At 35.2% G+C, this 20,330-nt stretch overlaps 1 protein-coding gene across 1 annotated transcript in view; it reads right to left on the bottom strand.

The window, feature by feature from the left end:
- LOC138697847 (A-type potassium channel modulatory protein KCNIP2-like) overlaps positions 1-20,330 on the bottom strand; it is a 428,016-nt gene that overhangs the window by 183,094 nt on the left and 224,592 nt on the right. Inside the window, exon 2 of the mRNA XM_069823410.1 lies at positions 2,484-2,608. Within this exon, the coding sequence (XP_069679511.1) occupies positions 2,484-2,608 (125 nt within the window). The remainder of the gene's footprint in view (positions 1-2,483; positions 2,609-20,330) is intronic.

Below are 20,330 nucleotides of genomic sequence, written 5' to 3'. Positions count from 1 at the left end.
TCCGAAACATGTATGGTTTTTAACCGTTTTTATTAATTTTATTCAATCATTAAAAAGTGTTCATATAAATGTATTATATTACTTTTATTATATATAACTATCTTACTCATGAACACTGTTGCATCTGACCTAACTTATGTAATTTAATTTTGAAAACTTAAGGCCTATACTATTATTCTAGGACATTTGAACTGCTTATTCCCTTGTGATGAGATATTCTGTTAATTGTTATTTCTTACCATTTGATTCTTCTACATATTTTTTATTTTGAAAATATATAACTTTGTCTATAATTGGGCTATATAGTTTTGGTTTTGTATATTTTTCTCTATTATTGCACATTTAATTTATTCAAATGGTTTCTTATTCAGTTATAGTATCACGATTTATTATACTTCATGTCATTGCGATGTAAACACACAACACTGTAACACGCGTGTAGTCCGGTACAGGTCATGTTATGCATAGCAATAAAAACTCACGTAAAGGGGAAATGTCACAAAGTGTGTTGCAATGTTATTTCTGACATTAAAATCTACCTCTTTGCGCAAAGCGCAGTATTTTCGATTTTGTTTACATATTATTATTATTATTGTTATCCAAATATTGAAACCCTATTTTACCTTTGGTATATTAGAGTTGTAGTTTGTTACATGTGAAATACATTATGTAGTGATAATACACAATTTTAAAGAATTAATAGTAGGTTTGAGTCATAGTTACAATATAAATACACTAATTAAGAGACAGTAAACAATACTAAATACGTTATGCAATAATTACTTTCAGTTAAAACAAAATGAAATAAAATTAGAAATTATAATCGAAGGTGTAGAGAAATTGCAAGATTATTACATTAATTTGTGATTTTATACATAATTTTAGGCAATAGTAATGAGATAATGCACAGAATTGACTTAGTTACAAATAAAACACCTATTATCTAGTTGGTTTGCGATAGTAAAAAAAAAAAATAAAAACAAAATTACTTATGGTTACAAACTATATACCTGTCATCAAATACTGAACAATAGTAAAATCTATAATACAAACATAGTTATTGTTGTTATTACTATTATTATGTCCCAAAGATAGGCACCTTGTTTCACATAGTGCATTAGGATTTTATATCATCATTAATTTACATACAATTAATAGCTACAATCTTGCGTGGATGTGGTGTATAAACTTTGTGAATTGTTTGTAACAACATTTTTTTCTAAGAAAATGGTAAAGGGGTGTACAGTAATTTAAATTGCAGTCCGAGATATGATATCTTTTGTTTACATAAGCATTATCAAGTACGTACACGACACCGTATTAAGGATCTTATTCTGTACAGGTTAAGATTTCTCCAAACTCTATATTATATTTAATTTTAACTTAAGCAGTGAACAATACTTCACAATAACTGACATTCATTTAACGATTGCGACATTTTTTCGAAAGGTAGTTGGAACATATTTTGAATTCCAGAAAATTGTACTGTTAGGACGATTGAATTCCCTCATACCATGCAACCTACTTATATTTTCAACTAATAATCACAATCGGAATCAGCATCACATTATCACCAGGAAGTTTCTTCCAAAAATATAAAAATACTGTAAAGTTTTTAATAATTTAATTAAATAAAATAAACATTTAAACTTCTTAATTGCCATATAAATAAACTATTTACAACATACACGCTAAATACATGTCTCACTACTACCCTATCATAAATATAACTATCATCATCACCGTAAATGTCTTTGCTATAATAATAAGTCACCACCACCACCACCACCACCACCACCACCACCACCACCACCACCACCACCACCACCACCACCACCACCACGTAAGTCGTTTCTTACATTTAAATTTAATTGATGGATGTGCATGGAACAATTTCATAACTCTACTTGGATTCCAATCCTCATTCCTCTAACCTTCAGTCATTGTCTCTAATAATAATGAAATTAAGTTCGTTCCTTCATTATATTCCAATAACAAGTATAAAGGAAGGTGGCAATAAATATTGGAATTGAATTTTAAAACATTTACATAAACAGCTAAAGAGTGCTGAAAGTACTACACTGAAATGCAAACCTCCTGCATATGTCGAGCACCAATGACAGATCGCTGCGACGTAGTAATATCGCTGTCCCATATGAAAAAAGAGACAAGGAGAGAAAGGGCGAGAGAAATCAATTCCCCGCTGCGTTGTCTCTCTAACACTGCGCTAAAACTCGCGTATTTAATTGTAGAGAGAGAAAGGTTTGAGCTATTTTTTTCGGGAGTACTTAGAAATTAAGTATCTTTATTCCTGGTAAGCTAACGGATTTCAGTATAAAATATATCCTAGCGCCAATTCCCTCCCTTGATAACGATACTCCTTGACTAGGCAACACTGCACTCTTGTGATGCGCGGGAGACGTAAAGCCATTGAAGGTCATATGCAGGAGGTTTGGCGCGAAGTATAGCTTAAATTTACTGACCTGTTTGAAACCTCTGTAGATGAGCTGGATCTCTTTGCGCGTGAACTTGGTGGTTCTGGCTAGCTTGGCGAGTTCCTCTGGGCGGTGTCGGGTCACGTGGATGTTGAATTCATCCAACTCCTCCTCTGGAAAAAAGAAATAATTTTCGTGAGTTTAAAATATAAGGATTTTGTCTTCTGTGAGATTTAAAAGTGATTTCACTTTTGACACAGTACAAAAGTAAACATTTCCCGACATTTCAAAACTTCATTTTCATTTTATTCCATTTACAGGCTGGGCAAGCGGATGTTATTTTGGATTGCGAACAATAAATCCATTATAACGGGTGTATGCCTGGAAAAGATTTCGCTTAGTATGGTGCCGTTCAGAAGGTAACATAGGCAAATAAAAGTCCGCTTAGCTGTTATTGTCAAACGAAACATAAATAATGCCACAACCGTCACAAGACGGCCACAACCGTCACAAGACGGTCACAACCGTCACAAATATTCAAAAAGAAGTAATCAATACACAGAGCTAGAGCATCATATCTATATATTTGTCATTATGCTTTGATATCTAATGCCTCAGAAAGAAAAGTTGATATTACTTATCTCAAAACTTCACAGAAATCTTGTCTTAAAGAACTCTTATTGGAACTTCATGTCATGAATGCTTACAACGGTCAAAGAAAAGAAAAGTTTGATTTATAGGATCTACAATAAATTTAATGTTCTTTTAGAGATTTTGAAGGTACACTTCTGTAAACACTATAGAAATAAATTTTGAACAAATATGGACAAGTAGTTCTATGAATTAAAATATTTTATTTCGTAGATTATAGTACAAATGTCACAACCGTCACAATGGAATGAACTAGAAAAGAAAATTAGGCGATCGGACAATCACCAGTTCCTTCCAAGCTATATTGTCCAGGTGATATAGCGTCGTTAAATAAGATATTTAAAAAATATTAACAACTATAGTAATAGTACAATATTATTGACTACACGCATGAACAGACTTTGCATTTTTGTCGCACAGAATTTATCGAGAAGTGCAGCCTTGTACGGAGGGAGTTCAAATGTCTGGCGCTCACTTCATGGAAGTTGACCCCATGTTTCGGCGGCTATTATGCAGTGGTATGCAGACAATAATGTTAACCGGTTGGACTGGCCTGCACAGAATCCTGATCTCAATCTCATTGAGCACCTTTGGGACAAATTGGACGGGCGAATGACGTCTCGGGAGAAGCGGCCAACTTCCATTGTCCAACTGAGTGCCATGTTGCAGGAGGAATGGTGACGCATTCCAGTGGATATCCTACACAAACTAGTGGAGAGCATGCCTGACAGGATGGATGCTGTTATAGCAACAAGAGGTGGTACCACGAGGTTCTAAAGGGGCAAAAACAATGTCCAATTACTTTTCGGTAGATAGTGTATAACCTATGCCTTTATAACCCCTTACAGTCTTCAGTATTATGTTCGAAGGTAGATGTAAACTTTACATCTCCTCCTAGTCTAGAAAGCTTAGGAACTCTCTCCCCTCAAAATTTCTTCACGCGCCTCTTTTACTTGCGTTTTCTTTCTAATTTTTATTAAACCGTGCACCATCATAACCGCATCAATATTTTGTTTTTAAATAATCTTCGTAATATAAGATACCGCCTACATTTAATTTTATTTCAAATTGCTTTAGGCCTATGAACAAGACATCAATTGCTGTACAGTAGAAATTCTAGATCTGTATCTAATTGCTACGTCTGTAAGAGGCAACAGAATCTGGCTCTTTCTGCCTTTCTAATTGCAGTAACACACAAGCCAATATTCCGCTACTAGTAATTAGTAAGTCTTTTCCATTACAGCGACAAGCTGAACATCGGCTTTTGTAATCCGATTTACCAAAATACGGAACGTATAATGTTTTGCAGCAGCAAACAAAAGCTGCCAATTACAATAGATTCGAATACAATAGGCAAAAATTTTAAGCTCTGATTGACTTGGGACATGGAATCAAATCTTCCTGCAAAATAGGAACCAAATAACTGAAATCCGCAAGCCGGAGTTTACTAATAAGGCCGGAAGCAGGATGGTATTTGTCTTCAACAAAACATATGCCTTGACATGAGGGAGCGAGTATTGATTCCGTAAATAGACGTATTGTAAACAGAATTTTACCCTCGTATGTTCTAAATTTGATGTAACATGAAGTATTAAGCCCATAAATTAAATTAATTCAATCATACAGAGGGTCGTACTGAAAGTCATGACCAATACATTGCTATAATTTCAATTTCAACAATGTAACAAAAACAATTATATGATCATAATCTATAGACTTTACACTATGTGTTGACGTATTGTGACGTCATTAACTCCTATCATGTGACCACAGGAAATGTTTGCAAAATGGTCGACAACGATGATTCGTTGATGTCTGGTATCATTAAATTCCTTGTTAAAGAAGAAATATCTGCTGCTGAAATTCACCTCAGACTTCAGAGACAGTTTTGAAGTTCCATCGTGCATTGCGCGAAAAACGCCCTGGAAAGAAGATCATCCTGCAACACGATAACGCGTGGCCTCACATTGATGGTGTCACCGTGGACAAAATCAGAACATTTGAATGGGAAATTCTTCCCCAATCTACCTACAGTACCGACTTGGCATCCTCCAACTACCATCTTTTCGGTTCTGTAAAGGAGCAGCTGCGAGGCAAACGCTACGAGACGATGGAGGATATCCGAAAAGCACTGCGCCAATGTCTTCGGAAAGATGAAACGGGCTTCTACAGTAAGGGGATTTTCAAACATACAGAACGGCGGGAAAAATCTGTGCCAAGAAATGGAAACTATGTTGAAAAGTGACAGAAAAGTCTGTAGATTAAGATTAAGTAGCTACCTGGTTTCTCTAAAAAAATAAAAATTAAGATTTATAACAATGGGCTGCTCTTGACTTTCAGTCTTTCACTGCAAACCCTGCCCTCCTCTTAGTCTCTGCATATGATCCATGTGTCTTAATGTTGTCTATCATTTAATATCTCCTTCTGCCCTTTTTCAATACTATCAATAATCGTATGAACTATCGATAGTATTGGAAACAATTTGGCTATCAATAGTTTCGACACTAGAAGTGTTAACTATCGATAGTTTCGATAGTTGAAGTCTTAACTATCGATAGTATCGATAGTACTATCGACTATCGCCCTTCACTACCGTAAACTAATTGCATTTGACTTGTCAAATGGCAGTATAAAATATCTTCAACCACTGCCAATTTCTTTAAGTATGAGTCTCACGCTCAGCTTTGCAAACGCAACTTGGTTAGTACACACTTGCACTTGTCAAGGTGTTGGTGTACGTTCCGTAAAACTGTCATCAACTCTGAACTATTCCCAAGCGGCTCTTCAGTGCTGAAATCTTAACACAGAGCACGCGTACGGACAGTTCAATTGGCCCTATTTCCATCGTTCATTTCTGTTTTATATTGCGAGGCAGTATAAGCAACGGTGGAAGGCCAGTCACGTTCAGAGGTCCAATCAAAGGCGTCAGCAGTCGTCAGTGAAGACCAGAAGTTGCTTGTTAAGGACTTCGACAGAGGATGGATATCAGTGCAGAACATTAGAACACGAATTTTAAGTAGGAAAGCGTATACTCGCTCAATATTCTTGAGTAAAAGAACATGCTTAGAAAATGGCGAAACTATGTATAAATTTTAGCAAGAGTGAAATTTCATTTCGGACTTCAAAATAGAAAGCAATAATAATAATAATAATAATAATAATAATAATAATAATAATAATAATAATAATAATAATAATAATAATAATAATAAGTAATAAGAATGAGAACTAATAACAATAATAACATTTATCGTCATTACGACCACTAGAATTTGAATTTATATGGAAATTAATATTCTTTGAAGAAAGTTTTGGTTGAAGATATTGAATTCAGCATCGGAATTTGAATCAGTGGATAAAGCGTCAGCAAGGAGAGCTGAAAACCCGGGTTCGAATCCCGGTGAGAGGGAGAATTTTTCTCCGTTCTACCCACTCTTTACCAAGTATAATTATGTTTTACGCTAATGCATGATGGAAGAAGAATTTATATAATTTTAGTGGGCTAAATGATAACTAAATAAATAATTGTGAAGTGTATTGTGACACAATGTTTTCATTGTGTAAAGTCTACTGTGGCATCCAACTAGAACATCTGGTGATGAATCTAACAGAGCGACATAACTTTCCCAACATCGGAGAAAGCAATGGAATAGTACCCTTCCTATTTGTTGGATTAATTACAACTCTCAGTTTAAATCTTAGCAATAACTTCTGGTGACGAAGTCAAAGAACTGATGTAACTCTTTCAACATCAGGGAAAACAAGGGAAGAGCATGCTATTTATTGGATTAATTAAAAAAAACTCAGTTCAAACCTTAGAAATAACTTTTGGTGACGAAGCCAGAGGACCGACGCGACGTAACTTTTCCAACGCCAGGGAAAGCAAGAGAAGTGTATTATATTTGTTGGATTAATTACCAAAACTCACTTGGAACCTCAAGAATAACTTCTAGTTACGAATTCAACGGAGCAACATAACTTTTCAAATATAAGGGAAAGAAAGGGAAGGGTATCTTATTTGTTGGATTAATTACCAAAACTCAGTTCAAACCTTAGGAATAACTTTTGGTGACGAATTCAGCGGCCGACGTAACTTTTCCAACGCCAGGGAAAGCAAGATTTTTCGATTAATTACCAAAAGTCACTTGGAACCTCAAGAATAACTTCTAGTACAAATTCAACGGAGCAACATAAGTTTTCAAATATCAGGGAAAGCAAGGGAAGAGTATCTTATTTATTGGATTAATTACCAAAAGTCAGTTCAAACCTTAGGAATAACTTTTGGTGACGAAGTCAGCGGACCGACGTAACTTTTCCAATGCCAGGGAAAGCAAGAGAAGTGTATTCTATTTGTTGGATTAATTACCAAAACTCTCTTGGAACCTAAAGAATAACTTCTAATTACGAATCCAACGGAGCAACACAACTTTTCAAATATCAGGGAAAGAAAGGGAAGAGTATCTTATTTGTTGGATTAATTACCAAAACTCAGTTCAAACCTTAAGAATAGCTTCTGGTGAAGAATGCAAGGGAGTGACGTAATTTTTGCGACATTAAGGAAAGCAAAGAAAAATATTATGTTTGTTGGACTACTTACCAACACACAGTTCAAAACTTATTAATAACTTCTGATGCCGAATCCAACAGATATATTCCATTTCCTTGCCTTCTGTGATGATGGAACCGATACGTAGTTCCGAAGAATTGTATGTTTCTAAGTCTATGCCATTATTTGAAAAATAAAACAAAACAGCATCATTTTTCTTCTCTTTTGTCCATTATTAATGATACGTCCGTATAATTAATACATATAATAAATTACATGTCTGCACATTAAGGGACACAACGTGAGTGTTTGAGTTCGCAACTCTAGCAGCTGGATGTTACGGGGTTTCACGCTGTAATTATTCCTTCATTGCAACATGCAGGCTGCGACAAATGCGACTCCAAAGCAACGTATATGACGCACCTCTCTGCTGCCCAATATAATTAAAACTTGCTGGAAAATTAAACCACAGAGAAATCGCTGTTCAGACACACCGATTACGACGCGAAAAATGTGCGCAATCTGTGTAATAGATTTTTAAAACCGAGTTTCATAGGACGGTGCAACACTTAAAAATGAGCACCACAACATTTTGTTTAGTAATCGCAATGCACTGAGGCTACCATTTTCGCTTTTAATTTGAGGGAAGTAAGATTGTTTCCGCGGTTACAGGTTAAGGTAAATCTAAATTTCATACGAGTATTTTCTTTTTCACAAAATTCCCGTTATTTGGAAATACTATACAGGTAAAATTTTTATGCTCGACCATGCCGAAATGTAGTAATTATACACCTGGTAGCAGTCCTTCAATGTATGTCATTAAAGTATACCTACTCATTAAAGTACAGGTGTTTTCAGCCAATGACAACTCAGCTTACAGGTGTTCAGTCAATGTCAAGTCAGCTTTGTACCGTTATAAAACCGCAAGTATCGATTATTCTCGGATATGCAATCGAAAGAGAATTAGCGAAAAGTCACGGAGGCTGGAAATCCAATACTGTCGCAGAAAGTTATGTTCTGTTACTATAATAATTAGCGTTAATTGTAAATAATATTCAAATAAATTCAATTTGTCATCTCGTTTTTCAATATCGAATTCAATGATCAAGGTTAGCTATTACAAGTTTAACGGGATTACATCAAGGTCAGTGACATTATTGTTCCTCGGAAAAAATCAATACTTTCGCGTCTGCGCAAATCTCACAATTCACGACCTAGAACAAGGTCACTTCCGATCTTGTCAGATACAAATAAAATGTATACATCTGAATAATTTCAAGTTAGAAATATGGTCGAGCATAAAAAGTCGTATGAAACTCGCCTATAATGGTAATTAAGAAGCTCGTATGAAAATTATGAAACTCGCTTGCGCTCGTTTCATAAACATCCATACTCGCTTCTTAATTATTATCATTATAGGCTCGTTGCATAATGTATTATTATAACTCATAATTATTAAAACCTTCTCAAATAAGAATAATAATACCGGTAATAATAATAATAATAATAATAATAATAATAACAATAACAATAACAATAAAAATGTATGCAATGGATGGGAGAAAGAAACTGGCCACCCTATTCCATTATCTCCAGGCCTAGTTGCCTCATAAGTGGTGCCACCTTGGTATCACTTGTGAGGTTCAGACCTGGCTTCGGACAGTTGACTAAACAGCAATAATAATAATAATAATAATAATAATAATAATAATAATAATAATAATAATAATAATAATAATAATAATAATAATAATAATAATAATAATAACAATTTATTTATTTATTTATTTTGTTCATTTATATACAGATTCATAGTGTTTACACATCTTTCTGTGCCTAAAGTCTTAAAATCTTATTCTTGTTCTCCACTCTTCTCTATCCATCCAATCCATGTCGTTCAGTCTGCACTATCTCATTTTAAAATTTATTTAATATTTCTTTGAACTTGTTTTTTACCTGACTCCGTTTTCTCGCAATTTTCAAAAATATTTTCCTAAGAATTATATTATCTGTTCATTTGCAATTCCCTATATTTTGGCGAAAACAAGTTCATTACTAAATTGAAGCCATTCCTTGCAATCCTTATAATATCATATTATAATTTTTCATAACATGTACGACAATGCAATAGTACATTACGATACAAGGTTGGGAAGTGCTTTTTACAAAATCGAGAAAATTTTTGGAAAAACGAGCAGTGTGAGTTTTTCAATTTCCGAGAATTTGTAATGCACTTCTCACCCGAGTATTGTACAACATATTTTGCACGATCATGTTTTTAAAATTGCAAATACAATATACAGGATGATTCATAAATATTTGTACAAATTTTGTGGGTGTAATGTAAAGGTAAAGATAAAACTAAAATGTTCTATGTAACTTTTTTTTTTTCGCAAATCCTTACTTTCAGAGTTACCATGCAGAATGTCCTACCTTGCTAGGTATCAAAAACATGGACCAGTAAAATCTTCGGATGTGTCATGTTAGCTTACATATCGAGTGCTTTAGATGTTCCTTAATCATACATCCTATTACAGTTGATTCCGACCTGATAGACTTTGTTTACTTTACATAGGTATGTACTGATCTTGGAATTTTACAGATTCCGTTCAACTCTTTCCGAACAGTTTCATAGCCGTTTTGATTTCGTTGCCGTAGTTATACTACGTTCAAAATTTGAGTGGTATAAACGAGCGCCTTCAGATGGCCCCAAAGGTAGAAGTCCAAGGGGCTCAGGTCCGGTGATCTGGCTGGCCAAGCAAATGATTCTGTACGACCTATTGTACCTACACAAGTGAAGCCTACTGAACTGACGGCAGAATGAATGCGTACTTACGAGACGTGGTGACGGTAGGAACTGCAACAAAGCCATATAACTGAACCATAACTTCTTACAGTAAACAAAGTCCTATGAAGTCGGAATCAACTGTAGTGGGATGTACAAAAATAAACATCTACCGTAGTCGCTATGTAGGCGAACGTGACACACCCGAAGGCTTTACTGGCCCGTTTCTGATGTCTAGCAAGATAGGACACTATGCACAATAACTCTGAAAGTAAAGATTTGCGGGAAAAGTTGTATACAATATTTTAATTTTATTTTACCTCTACATTATACACAAAGTTTGTAAAGGTACTTATGAATCACGCTGAATTTTGCTTGAAAATTTAGAGCAATATTATTACAAAGCCTTCGCAAAACTCAGTAACAATAAGTGCACTGTAATAGGTCTATTTCAGTATAGTTTTATGTTATGAAGAATCGTTTCCCTAGCAACTAGTTTCCGTGCGGGAATTCTAATTTTCAATGCCTAACAACAATAACTGTAAATGCAAGAAAAAACACGATCGTGCAAAAGGATACATTACGTATGCGCGAAAACATTCTCAGTGTGGTAATAAATATTTATAAAGAGAACATTAATTCACAAAAAAGTAAGACATTTCTGAACGATGTTATATACGAGAGTCGTATTTTAATGATGATATGTATTACTGTCACATCAATTTCAATTTGTTTTGAAAGCAGAATCAAATTTTACAATTCAAATTTTTGTTCGATATTTAATTGGATTTAATCCCTGCATCTGCAGAGATTTAGCAGAGCCGTTGTAATCACAACTGCTGACCCGGTCGACACGGCTTCTCTAATTAAAAACAAAGCTATCAAATAACGCCGCTTAATCGCTCTTGTTGTGCGTTCTCCATGTTTCATTGATAATCGCTTCATTCGGTGCAGAGGTCTTCAATCCACACATCATGAAACTAGCACGTGTATACATATTAACGTACATTGTTATTGGATACATAGAAAGAAACGAATTGAATTGAAAGACGAGACAAAAAATATCATCATTATAGAATATTTAAATGAATTTCCTTGCTGGATTATTTAGTACAGAATTGCTGTAAATGTATGATGGGAGCAACGCCTATGGCACTGATTTTATGTTTCCGTGAGTTGGAATCCTGTCTAAGCAACAGATGTTTGCTTTTATTATGATTTACTATCGTCTTAAGCCAGCGGTGAATATTCAAGCCCGTACGGGCTGAAGCACGCGGCGGAAGATTGCTTTGCGCGCAGGTTAAATTTCTTCCCTTGCTAGAAAGCACCAAAAGAGGGGTAGCGGTGCAAATGTTGTCCATGCATACGTTAAGTAGAGCAGCGATGTATAGAACAAGGAAGAGACGTATTGTCCTTAATATGTGGAAAACATTGCTTATTAAGAAATGAAGTATTCAGAAACGCTAGGTGGAAATGATTCAACACAAATTAAAGCTCTTGAGGAAATTTGCCTCCAGAGTTGCAGCTAAAATTAATTGATCTTTCACATAGGGTAAATTAGGGTCTGTTGGACAGTCGGGCATGTTGGACACTTTGTAATTTAACGTGTTACCTCGCCACTTGTGGGCACCACATTCTGCTAGAAGTCAATGACGGAAGTAGCCACGAGTGGTGTGGTGCGCACAAGTGGCGAGATAACACGTTAAAGTACAAAGTGTTCAACATGCCCGACTGTCTAACAGACCCTAATTTTCCCTACTACACTGCTGAAATGTAGGCCTACGTATAATGACGAGGACTTCTTTAGCTTTTATAATTCCTTACAGTATGAACTGTGTCCGAGGATTCGTAAATTTTCAGCGGGAAATAGTCTATTACGATTTTAAGCAGCACATACGTACTGGTTTGTTTCCATGAACCTAACAAAGCCAAGATTAAGGGCCAAGCTATTCGAACATGATAAGCGCCCTATGCTTAGATTTGCTTCTTTAAATAACATTTTTTAACATTCTTGCAAGACATAATAAGACTGGTGTCAGGTGGAGATCGAAGAAGACATTCTGACGAAATTTTATCTTAAAATGTTTATTTTCGCATAATAGTAACTGCCAATACAAGGAAAAAATGGATAAATAATAAGTTTTTGAATATGAATAGATATGTAGCACATAAGAAAATATGTAATATAACTAATATAAAAGAGTTAAATAAATTGGGAAAATTTTTAATGGTAATGAAGATGAAATGGGAAGAGAAAGTATAAGTAATGGTGTATTAAATTGATCTTGTAGTGTGTATGTGTTTGTGTTTTTTTTTTGTTTTGTTTTTGTTTATTGTTTTTAGTTGTGAGACTTGGCATAGGTGATTAAAATTGTAAAGTAATGCAGATCTGGGGTAATATAGAATTGTAACAGGTCTGTATTACAGATACATGATAGATGAATAAATATATCATATCACTATGTAAATCTGGCTTTCAGGTAGAAGCTCCCTGTGAAGCAGGGTTGAAGTATTCAAGTATTGCTATTCTTCTTCTTCTTCTTCTTCTTCTTCTTCTTCTTCTTCACTTCAAGGATTAGGTTCATGTTGAACCTGTTCCGGCGCCCATTTCGCTCTTGGTCTTCCTACATCTCGTCTTCCTTTTGGTTTATATCCCATTGCTAAAGGTGGCAGTCTGTAGTTCGGCATCCTTTGTAGATGTTCACACCACCTTCTGCTATTTCTCTTTAATTTCTCCAGCAATGGTTCCACCTCTAATTTCTTCCGTATATCTATGTTCTTCTTTTTATCTTGTATTGTACATCCTAGTGTACTTCTCATAAATTTCATTTCTGCTACCTGGACTTTTGATTTATCTTTTTCTGTCATTATTCTGGCTTCACTTCCATAAGTTAGCATAGGTACTGCGATTGTATTGAAAAATTTTATCCGTGTATCTTTTCTTGTTTTGTTTTTTAAAGATCTATGGATTGTTCCACAGACATTTCGAAAGTTATTAAGTTTTTTATCCAGGTCTATATCTCTTTCATATGAAATGTAGCATCCTAGGTACTTAAAATATTTAACCTGTTCTATAATTATTTCATCGATTACTATTTTTGTCCTTATTGGGTATTTTCCTTTAAATGCCATTGTTTTGGTTTTTTGAGCTGCAATTTTAAAATTATATTCTTTTGTTATTTTATTTAAAAGATAAATTGATTTCTGTAATTTATCCTCACTGTCTTGGATAATTACTTTATCATCAGCATATAAAAGGGAGTTCAAGAAAGTATTGCTATTATGACGAAAATGATGTAATACTCCAGCAATTTGAAAAGTTGCATATGTGAACGCAGTTATTTTTAAATTATTAAATCTGTATTGTAATGTACAAGAAACATTGTGTTAGTTATTCAAAATCGTACATATACAGGATGTTAAAAAAAAGTATCCAATATTTTAGGAGGTGCTGGTATGCATCAAAACAAGAAAAAATATCTAATAAACAAGGGTGCTACAATACATACTTTCTGAGTTCTGAACACTTGTTCATAGAAGGTGCTCAATGTGACGTCCATTTATTGCAATGCATTCCTCTTTGAAATTGACCTGGTTGTTCTTGATAACCACTTCTAGGGGATTTAGATTTGAGGAACGAGCAGGGCAAGGTTTGGGGCCTCCCCAATCAATCCAGCGGTCCTGAAATATCAGCGTCAGGTGTTCACGCTCATTGCGGAAAAAATGTGCTGGTTTGCCATCATGCATGAACCACATCTGTAGTCTTTGCTGACATGGCACATACTCCAGCAAGGTAGGCAATACGTTAATAAGAGTCCTGATAACGAGCTCCAGTTAATCTCTATGGCAGCATGTAGCCAAGAACGTCTGCCCATAAGTTGACTGAGAATCGGTACTGATGCCTTGTTTCTTCAACTGCATGGGAATTTTCATCAGCCCACACATGCTGATTACAAAAATTCACAACACCATCTCTGCTGAATTCCGCTCATATCCGCAACCAAACTTTTCTTTTCAGTATTCCTTGCGACGTATCAGTCTTCCATGCCAGGGGTGTCAACTACGGTATGATTATCTGGTAGCCTGCTGTATTGTAGGGCAGAAAAATGCATTGCCAAAATGGACGTCAATTGAGCACCTCCTATGAACAAGTGTTCAGATCTCAGAAAGTATGTGTTGCGGGACCCATGTGTATTAGATATTTTTTTCTTGTTTTGATGCATACTATCACCTCCTAAAATATTGGATACTTTTTTTAGCACTCTGTATAACATCTTCTGCTGTTAAATTTATTAAAAATGTGTAAACAAAAGTTTTTCTCCCTGGTTATGATCATCATAAAGATGGTAAATGCAGTAGTCGTAATATTGATGATTATGATGATGATGACGATAAAAAAGGAGATTAGAATGAGAATGATAACAGTAACGATATTAGTAGTGAGTGAATAATAGCATAAACAACAACACAAAATAAGGAAGAAGATACTGGTGAAGAAAAGAGCATGAATACTGTGATCAAAATTATGTAATAGACTTGTGCACGTACAATTAACGTTACTTGATATAATAGTAAATACATTAAGTGTAAATGGATATCAGTTAAGATTTAGAATTCTTGTGAAATATATCTTATTTTATGCTATAATTTCTATTTTAGTTTTGTGTACACTTTTAATCGCGCTTGTAGAATACCGCAATTGAAAAACGCACTCAGAAGAGGTCATTATTTTTAATTATTTTGTAGCGACGATGAAATACGTCAGCTATAAATTCTGTTTTCCGATAGAAATTTCAGGGGAGGTAGAGAAAAATAATGGGGTTGAGAGAGAGAGAGACAGAGAAATCGAGAGGGAAAGATGTAAAGAATATTTTTGTATTTCAGTGGGTGAAAAGGGGAAACTATTATTTCTTATTTAAAAAGCAATATTCAACGACTAGCGTTTTTTTATCACTGAATTATGATATTCGTCTTCTGACAGAAAATGTCTAATAAGGCTGTGTGACATGCATTCTGATTGACAATAAGAGAAATGTTAAAGAAATTGTGAAACGAGATCGAAAATACAGTGCTATTTGTTATAGCAATGTGTCACGTCATCATCGTCATCAATATTACCCAAACATCGATTGGTCCTCCACGTCCGTTCCGGTTTCTAGGAAATTTTTGTCTTCTCAATTTAGAAAAGGTCGAACACAATCTCATCTGTCGATGGGTTTGTATGTTAGAATAAGCATTGCTAATCTCGTTGCTGGAATCCTGTTCTCATGTTCCTTCCAATATTTTCTGTTATTTTACATCCTGTTACTCGATTATTTACACTCAAACTCGATAATTGGAATTCCAAGAGAATGGCAAAATATTAAGATTTATCGAGGTTTTGAATAATCGAGGTTCAATTTTAATATTACTTTAGCTGTCCTACAATATTTTTTGGGAACTTTTTGGATTATGGAAGTCTGTAATTTTAGTTTGCTTCATATTCTTAAGCGTTTGAGTTTCAATTTCATTTTATATTGTTACAATGACAAAAATATCTGCCTTCACTTTTTCAATCACCTTTCGCTTTTCAGTAGTAATAAATTATTGTTTCCTTTTTGAATCCTTATCGGTCACGAACCATACTTCGTTCCATATTTAGCCGGCCCGGATGGCTCAAGCGGTAGGGGCACGGCATGTCCCTATCGCTTGGTCCGAAGGGTTGTGGGTTCGAGTCCCGCCTCGGACATGGGTGTTGTGATTGTATTAGTAATAAGTAAAAAAAAAGAAGGAAACAAAGGTAAACAAACAGAAAACAAAAATAGATAACTTTGGAAAACGGCCTCTGGCCAGTTAAAAAAAAAAATAATAATGCTTGGCAGGAAAGTAAACATTGCTGGCAGAAGAGGAGAGAAGTATTATTTATATTCTACCAATGACAGAAGTCTCATTGCATGCTTATCTTGAAGTTGGGCAGGGGTAGAACACTTCAGACCGCCCAACTTCAAGTCAAGTGTGGAATAAAACCTCTGCCATTGGTTGAATAGCAATTATACTTCTCTCCTCCTCTGCCGGCAATGTTTACATCTCCTGTGAGACATTATTGAACGAAGTATAGAAGAGTACTTAATCTTCAGTAATAACCTAACCCTCAGTAGCAATAACCTGATCTGAGGAATGACACTTGAAGGGTTCAGAACCATAGCGGGCCAAGCGCCATTTAGTAAAACCGTAGAAAACAAGGGTTAAAATGAAGTTATTACCATAATTCAATGGAAACATATAGCAAGTAATATAAATGTATACACATTAAAACTAAATGATATGTTAATCTTCATTAAACTATGGTATTCACTTAACTTTAACTCTTGCTTTCTCCGGTTTTAATAAATGGCGGTTGGCCCACTATGGCTCTGAACCCTTCAGTTGTACTGTAATCACTCAAGGACGGTACGCAAAAACAAAACAAGATGAGTGAAAGGAAAGGGAGAGGACTGAGCAGCTTCAATTTATAGAGGTTCGATCTACCTTAAATTCGATTTATAGGAGTTAGAATGAGCAGATGAGATTTATAGAGGTTCCATGAGTAGTGTGTCGGATCGTCTTAAACTCGAATTATAGAGGTTAAATTTCCACAATATTAACCTGAAATTTCCTCCGCCAAAAATTCGATTTATGTATTGCTTTCAACTTATTCGAATTGGCAAGATTTTTGTTGTGAAGCGGAAGGGAAAAGACTAAAATTTCGTATCACAGAGGGTTTCGATTTATCAAGATTTGACAAGTGTTCCACTGTATGATTAACTCTTCTCTAAATTCAACATTTATTTTTGTGTCCGTTCTTTTATAAGCAGCAATTGAAGGGTTCAGAACCATAGAGGGCCAAGCGCCGTTCACTAAAACCGTAGAAAACAAGGGTTAAAATGAAGTTGTTACCATAATTAAATGGAAACATATAGCAAGTAATATAAAGTATACACATTAAAACTAAATGACAAGTCAATCTTTATTAAACTATGGTATTCACTTAACTTTAACACTTGCTTTATCCGTTTTTAATAAATGTCGCTTGGCCCACTATGGCTCTCAACCCTTCATTTCAACGTAAAAAGCATATCTCTACACTTTGTATCCTTTGTTGAGTTTTTGCTTGTAATTATTCAATTCTCTTCAGGATAACACAGAGGGTTTGGAATTCAACGGGTTACATCAGCTTCTTGTCTATGCGGATGAAGTGAATATGTTAGCAGAAAATCCACAAACGATTAGGGAAAACACGGATATTCTACTTGAAGCAAGTAGAGCGATAGGGTTGGAAGTAAATCCCAAAAAGACTAAGTATATGATTATGTCTCGTGACCAGAATATTGTACGAAATAGAACTATAAAAATTGGAGACTTATCCTTCGAAGAGGTGGAAAAATTCAAATATAAATGACACTCGGGAGGAAATTAAACGCAAAATAAATATGGGAAATGCGTGTTATTATTCGGTTGAGAAGCTTTTGTCATTTGGTCTGCTGTCAAAAAATCTGAAAGTTGGAATTTATAAAACAGTTATATTACCGGTTGTTCTGTATGGTTGTGAAACTTGGACTCTCACTTTGAGAGAGGAACAGAGATTAAGGGTTTTTGAGGATAAGGTTCTTAGGAAAATATTTGGGCTAAGAGGGATGAAGTTACAGGAGAATGGAGAAAGTTACACAACGCAGAGTAGCACGCATTGTATTCTTCACCTGAGATAATTAGGAACATTAAATCCAGACGTTTGAGATGGGCAGGGCATGTAGCATGTATGGGCGAATCCAGAAATGCATATAGAGTGTTAGTTGGGAGGCCGGCGGGAAAAAGACCTTTGGGCAGGCCGAGACGTAAATGGGAAGATAATATCAAAATGGATTTGAGGGAGGTGGGATATGATGGTAGAGACTGAATTAATCTTGCTCAGGATAGGGATCAATGGCGGGCTTATGTGAGGGCGCCAATGAACCTCCAGGTTCCTTAAAAGCCAGTAAGTAAGTAAGTAAATAAGTAAGTAAGTAAGTAAGTAAGTAAGTAAGTAAGCAAGCAAGTAAGTAAGTAATTATTCAATTCTCAGATTCGTACAGCATTTGCTTTATATAATTTTATTAGTGAATCTTTCTTTGTTTTATTTCTCTCTGTTCTATTAACTGTCCTAGAAATATGTCGACAGTTTAAAAGTTTTTGTCCATATCTCTATAATTTAGAAATGTAATATCACACCCTAGGTAATTAAAGTTTATAACTTCTATCATCATTTCACCGTTTATCACTATCTTTGCTCGCAATAAGTATCTGTCTCCTTTTCTTTGATATATTCAGATTGTACTGGGTGAACAGTACAGAGCAGAACAGGTTTCACGGCCGGCCGGCTATGCGCGCGGAGATGGGGGACTCAAGGCCGCGCGAGGCCGTGAAACCTGTTCTGCTATATACTGCTCACCCAGTATTTTTCTGTTGTTATCTGTAACTTGTACGCACCTCGTTGTCACACTGTCGCTGTATTTGTAGGATTTATTACTAAATATACGGTCAAGGCAAACATTCAAAGTCAACTGAATATAAAATTAGTTATATTGAAGACAAAATGGGTCAACTTTCAGTGTAGTTTCGTGATGAGATTATGGTGCATTCATTGTCCTTTCCTACAAATTTTAAATGTATTTCTGTTAAAATAAAACTATTTACTCAGTTATAAAAATTAGTACTATATTTATTCAATAGTTAACAAGCTGCATAAGTAAAATCCAGAGACTTAGAATCTTTCTCTGTGGATGATAAATGTGAGTGCAGCAGAACAAGAGAATTTGATTTTCTGTGTTAGTACACTGCTTCCACGGCATGCACAACTTAATTAAATGAACGGTGTAACGACTGTAAAATGTAGCATGACGGTGGCTACAGGAAAAATGAATGCGTAATAGCTGCCTCGTTGTTTAATGCAGTCGCATTCATAATTATAATGAACGAGCTTGTTCATTCTCGGGATTTTCACGGCCGCATTTAGCTGTATTTCTTCATTACGACATCAATATGCCAAGTACTTCGCTGTAATGTACCTGGCTTCCTAATTAATTCAAAATAGCCTAAACTCTAACATTAAACGCATATAACTGCTAATTGACTACAAAGCTTAACGATTCACTTTGTATTAAGAGAGGGAATTAATATAAACAATTTCTTGACCTATTTTTATTTATTTATTATTTCATCATTCTGCATCCACGATCATGGAGGATTAGATGAAGTTCAATTCTTAACTCGCCATCACCCACTTTACAGGGTGTCTGATTCAAGCTTTTCATAAATTGTTTTTGGCATCACGCACAACACGACTAGGGGTAGATACTAGAGATAAACAAAGATTGAGAAAGCAAGATTAACAGCGCCCGCAAAGCCGAAAACCCGCACGACAGTGTTGTATACGTCATTGACGTAAATACTGCTTGTGAGTGTTTCGAGACATCGAGATTGATCATTCCCGAAGTCCCGAACGTCAAATAGCCTTGAATCGCCACAGTTGTTTATACCTGACTGAACTTCTATCTATTTTGGCAACAATTGAGTTTCTCAGCGGATAACAAGTTTACAACAGCAAAAACTTAACGTCTTTGTCTCTTTGCAATTGCATATTTTCGTAATATTTGTGAATAATGCCATTTATTTATGTTACGGCGTTATTATGCATACAAGTTCAGAATCTATACACACAAATATGTGACCCGTTGCGCGAAAAGGGACCTAAAGTCGTGAAAGGAAATTTTACAGGAGAACAAAATAACGAATTTGCGGTGTAAAAATTGTGTTTCTAAGTTTTAACATTTTGCGCTGCCTGTAGGCTTTTTTTACATACTAAACTAGGACGTAGTTTTACACAATGCTTCTTAAATACCTAAATCTTTCTTATAGTTGC

Source organism: Periplaneta americana, chromosome 4 (assembly GCF_040183065.1).
Source record: "Periplaneta americana isolate PAMFEO1 chromosome 4, P.americana_PAMFEO1_priV1, whole genome shotgun sequence".
Lineage (NCBI taxonomy): Eukaryota > Metazoa > Arthropoda > Insecta > Blattodea > Blattidae > Periplaneta > Periplaneta americana.
Note: the sequence above shows the minus strand (reverse complement) of the source record. Positions and strands in the feature narration are given on the sequence as shown.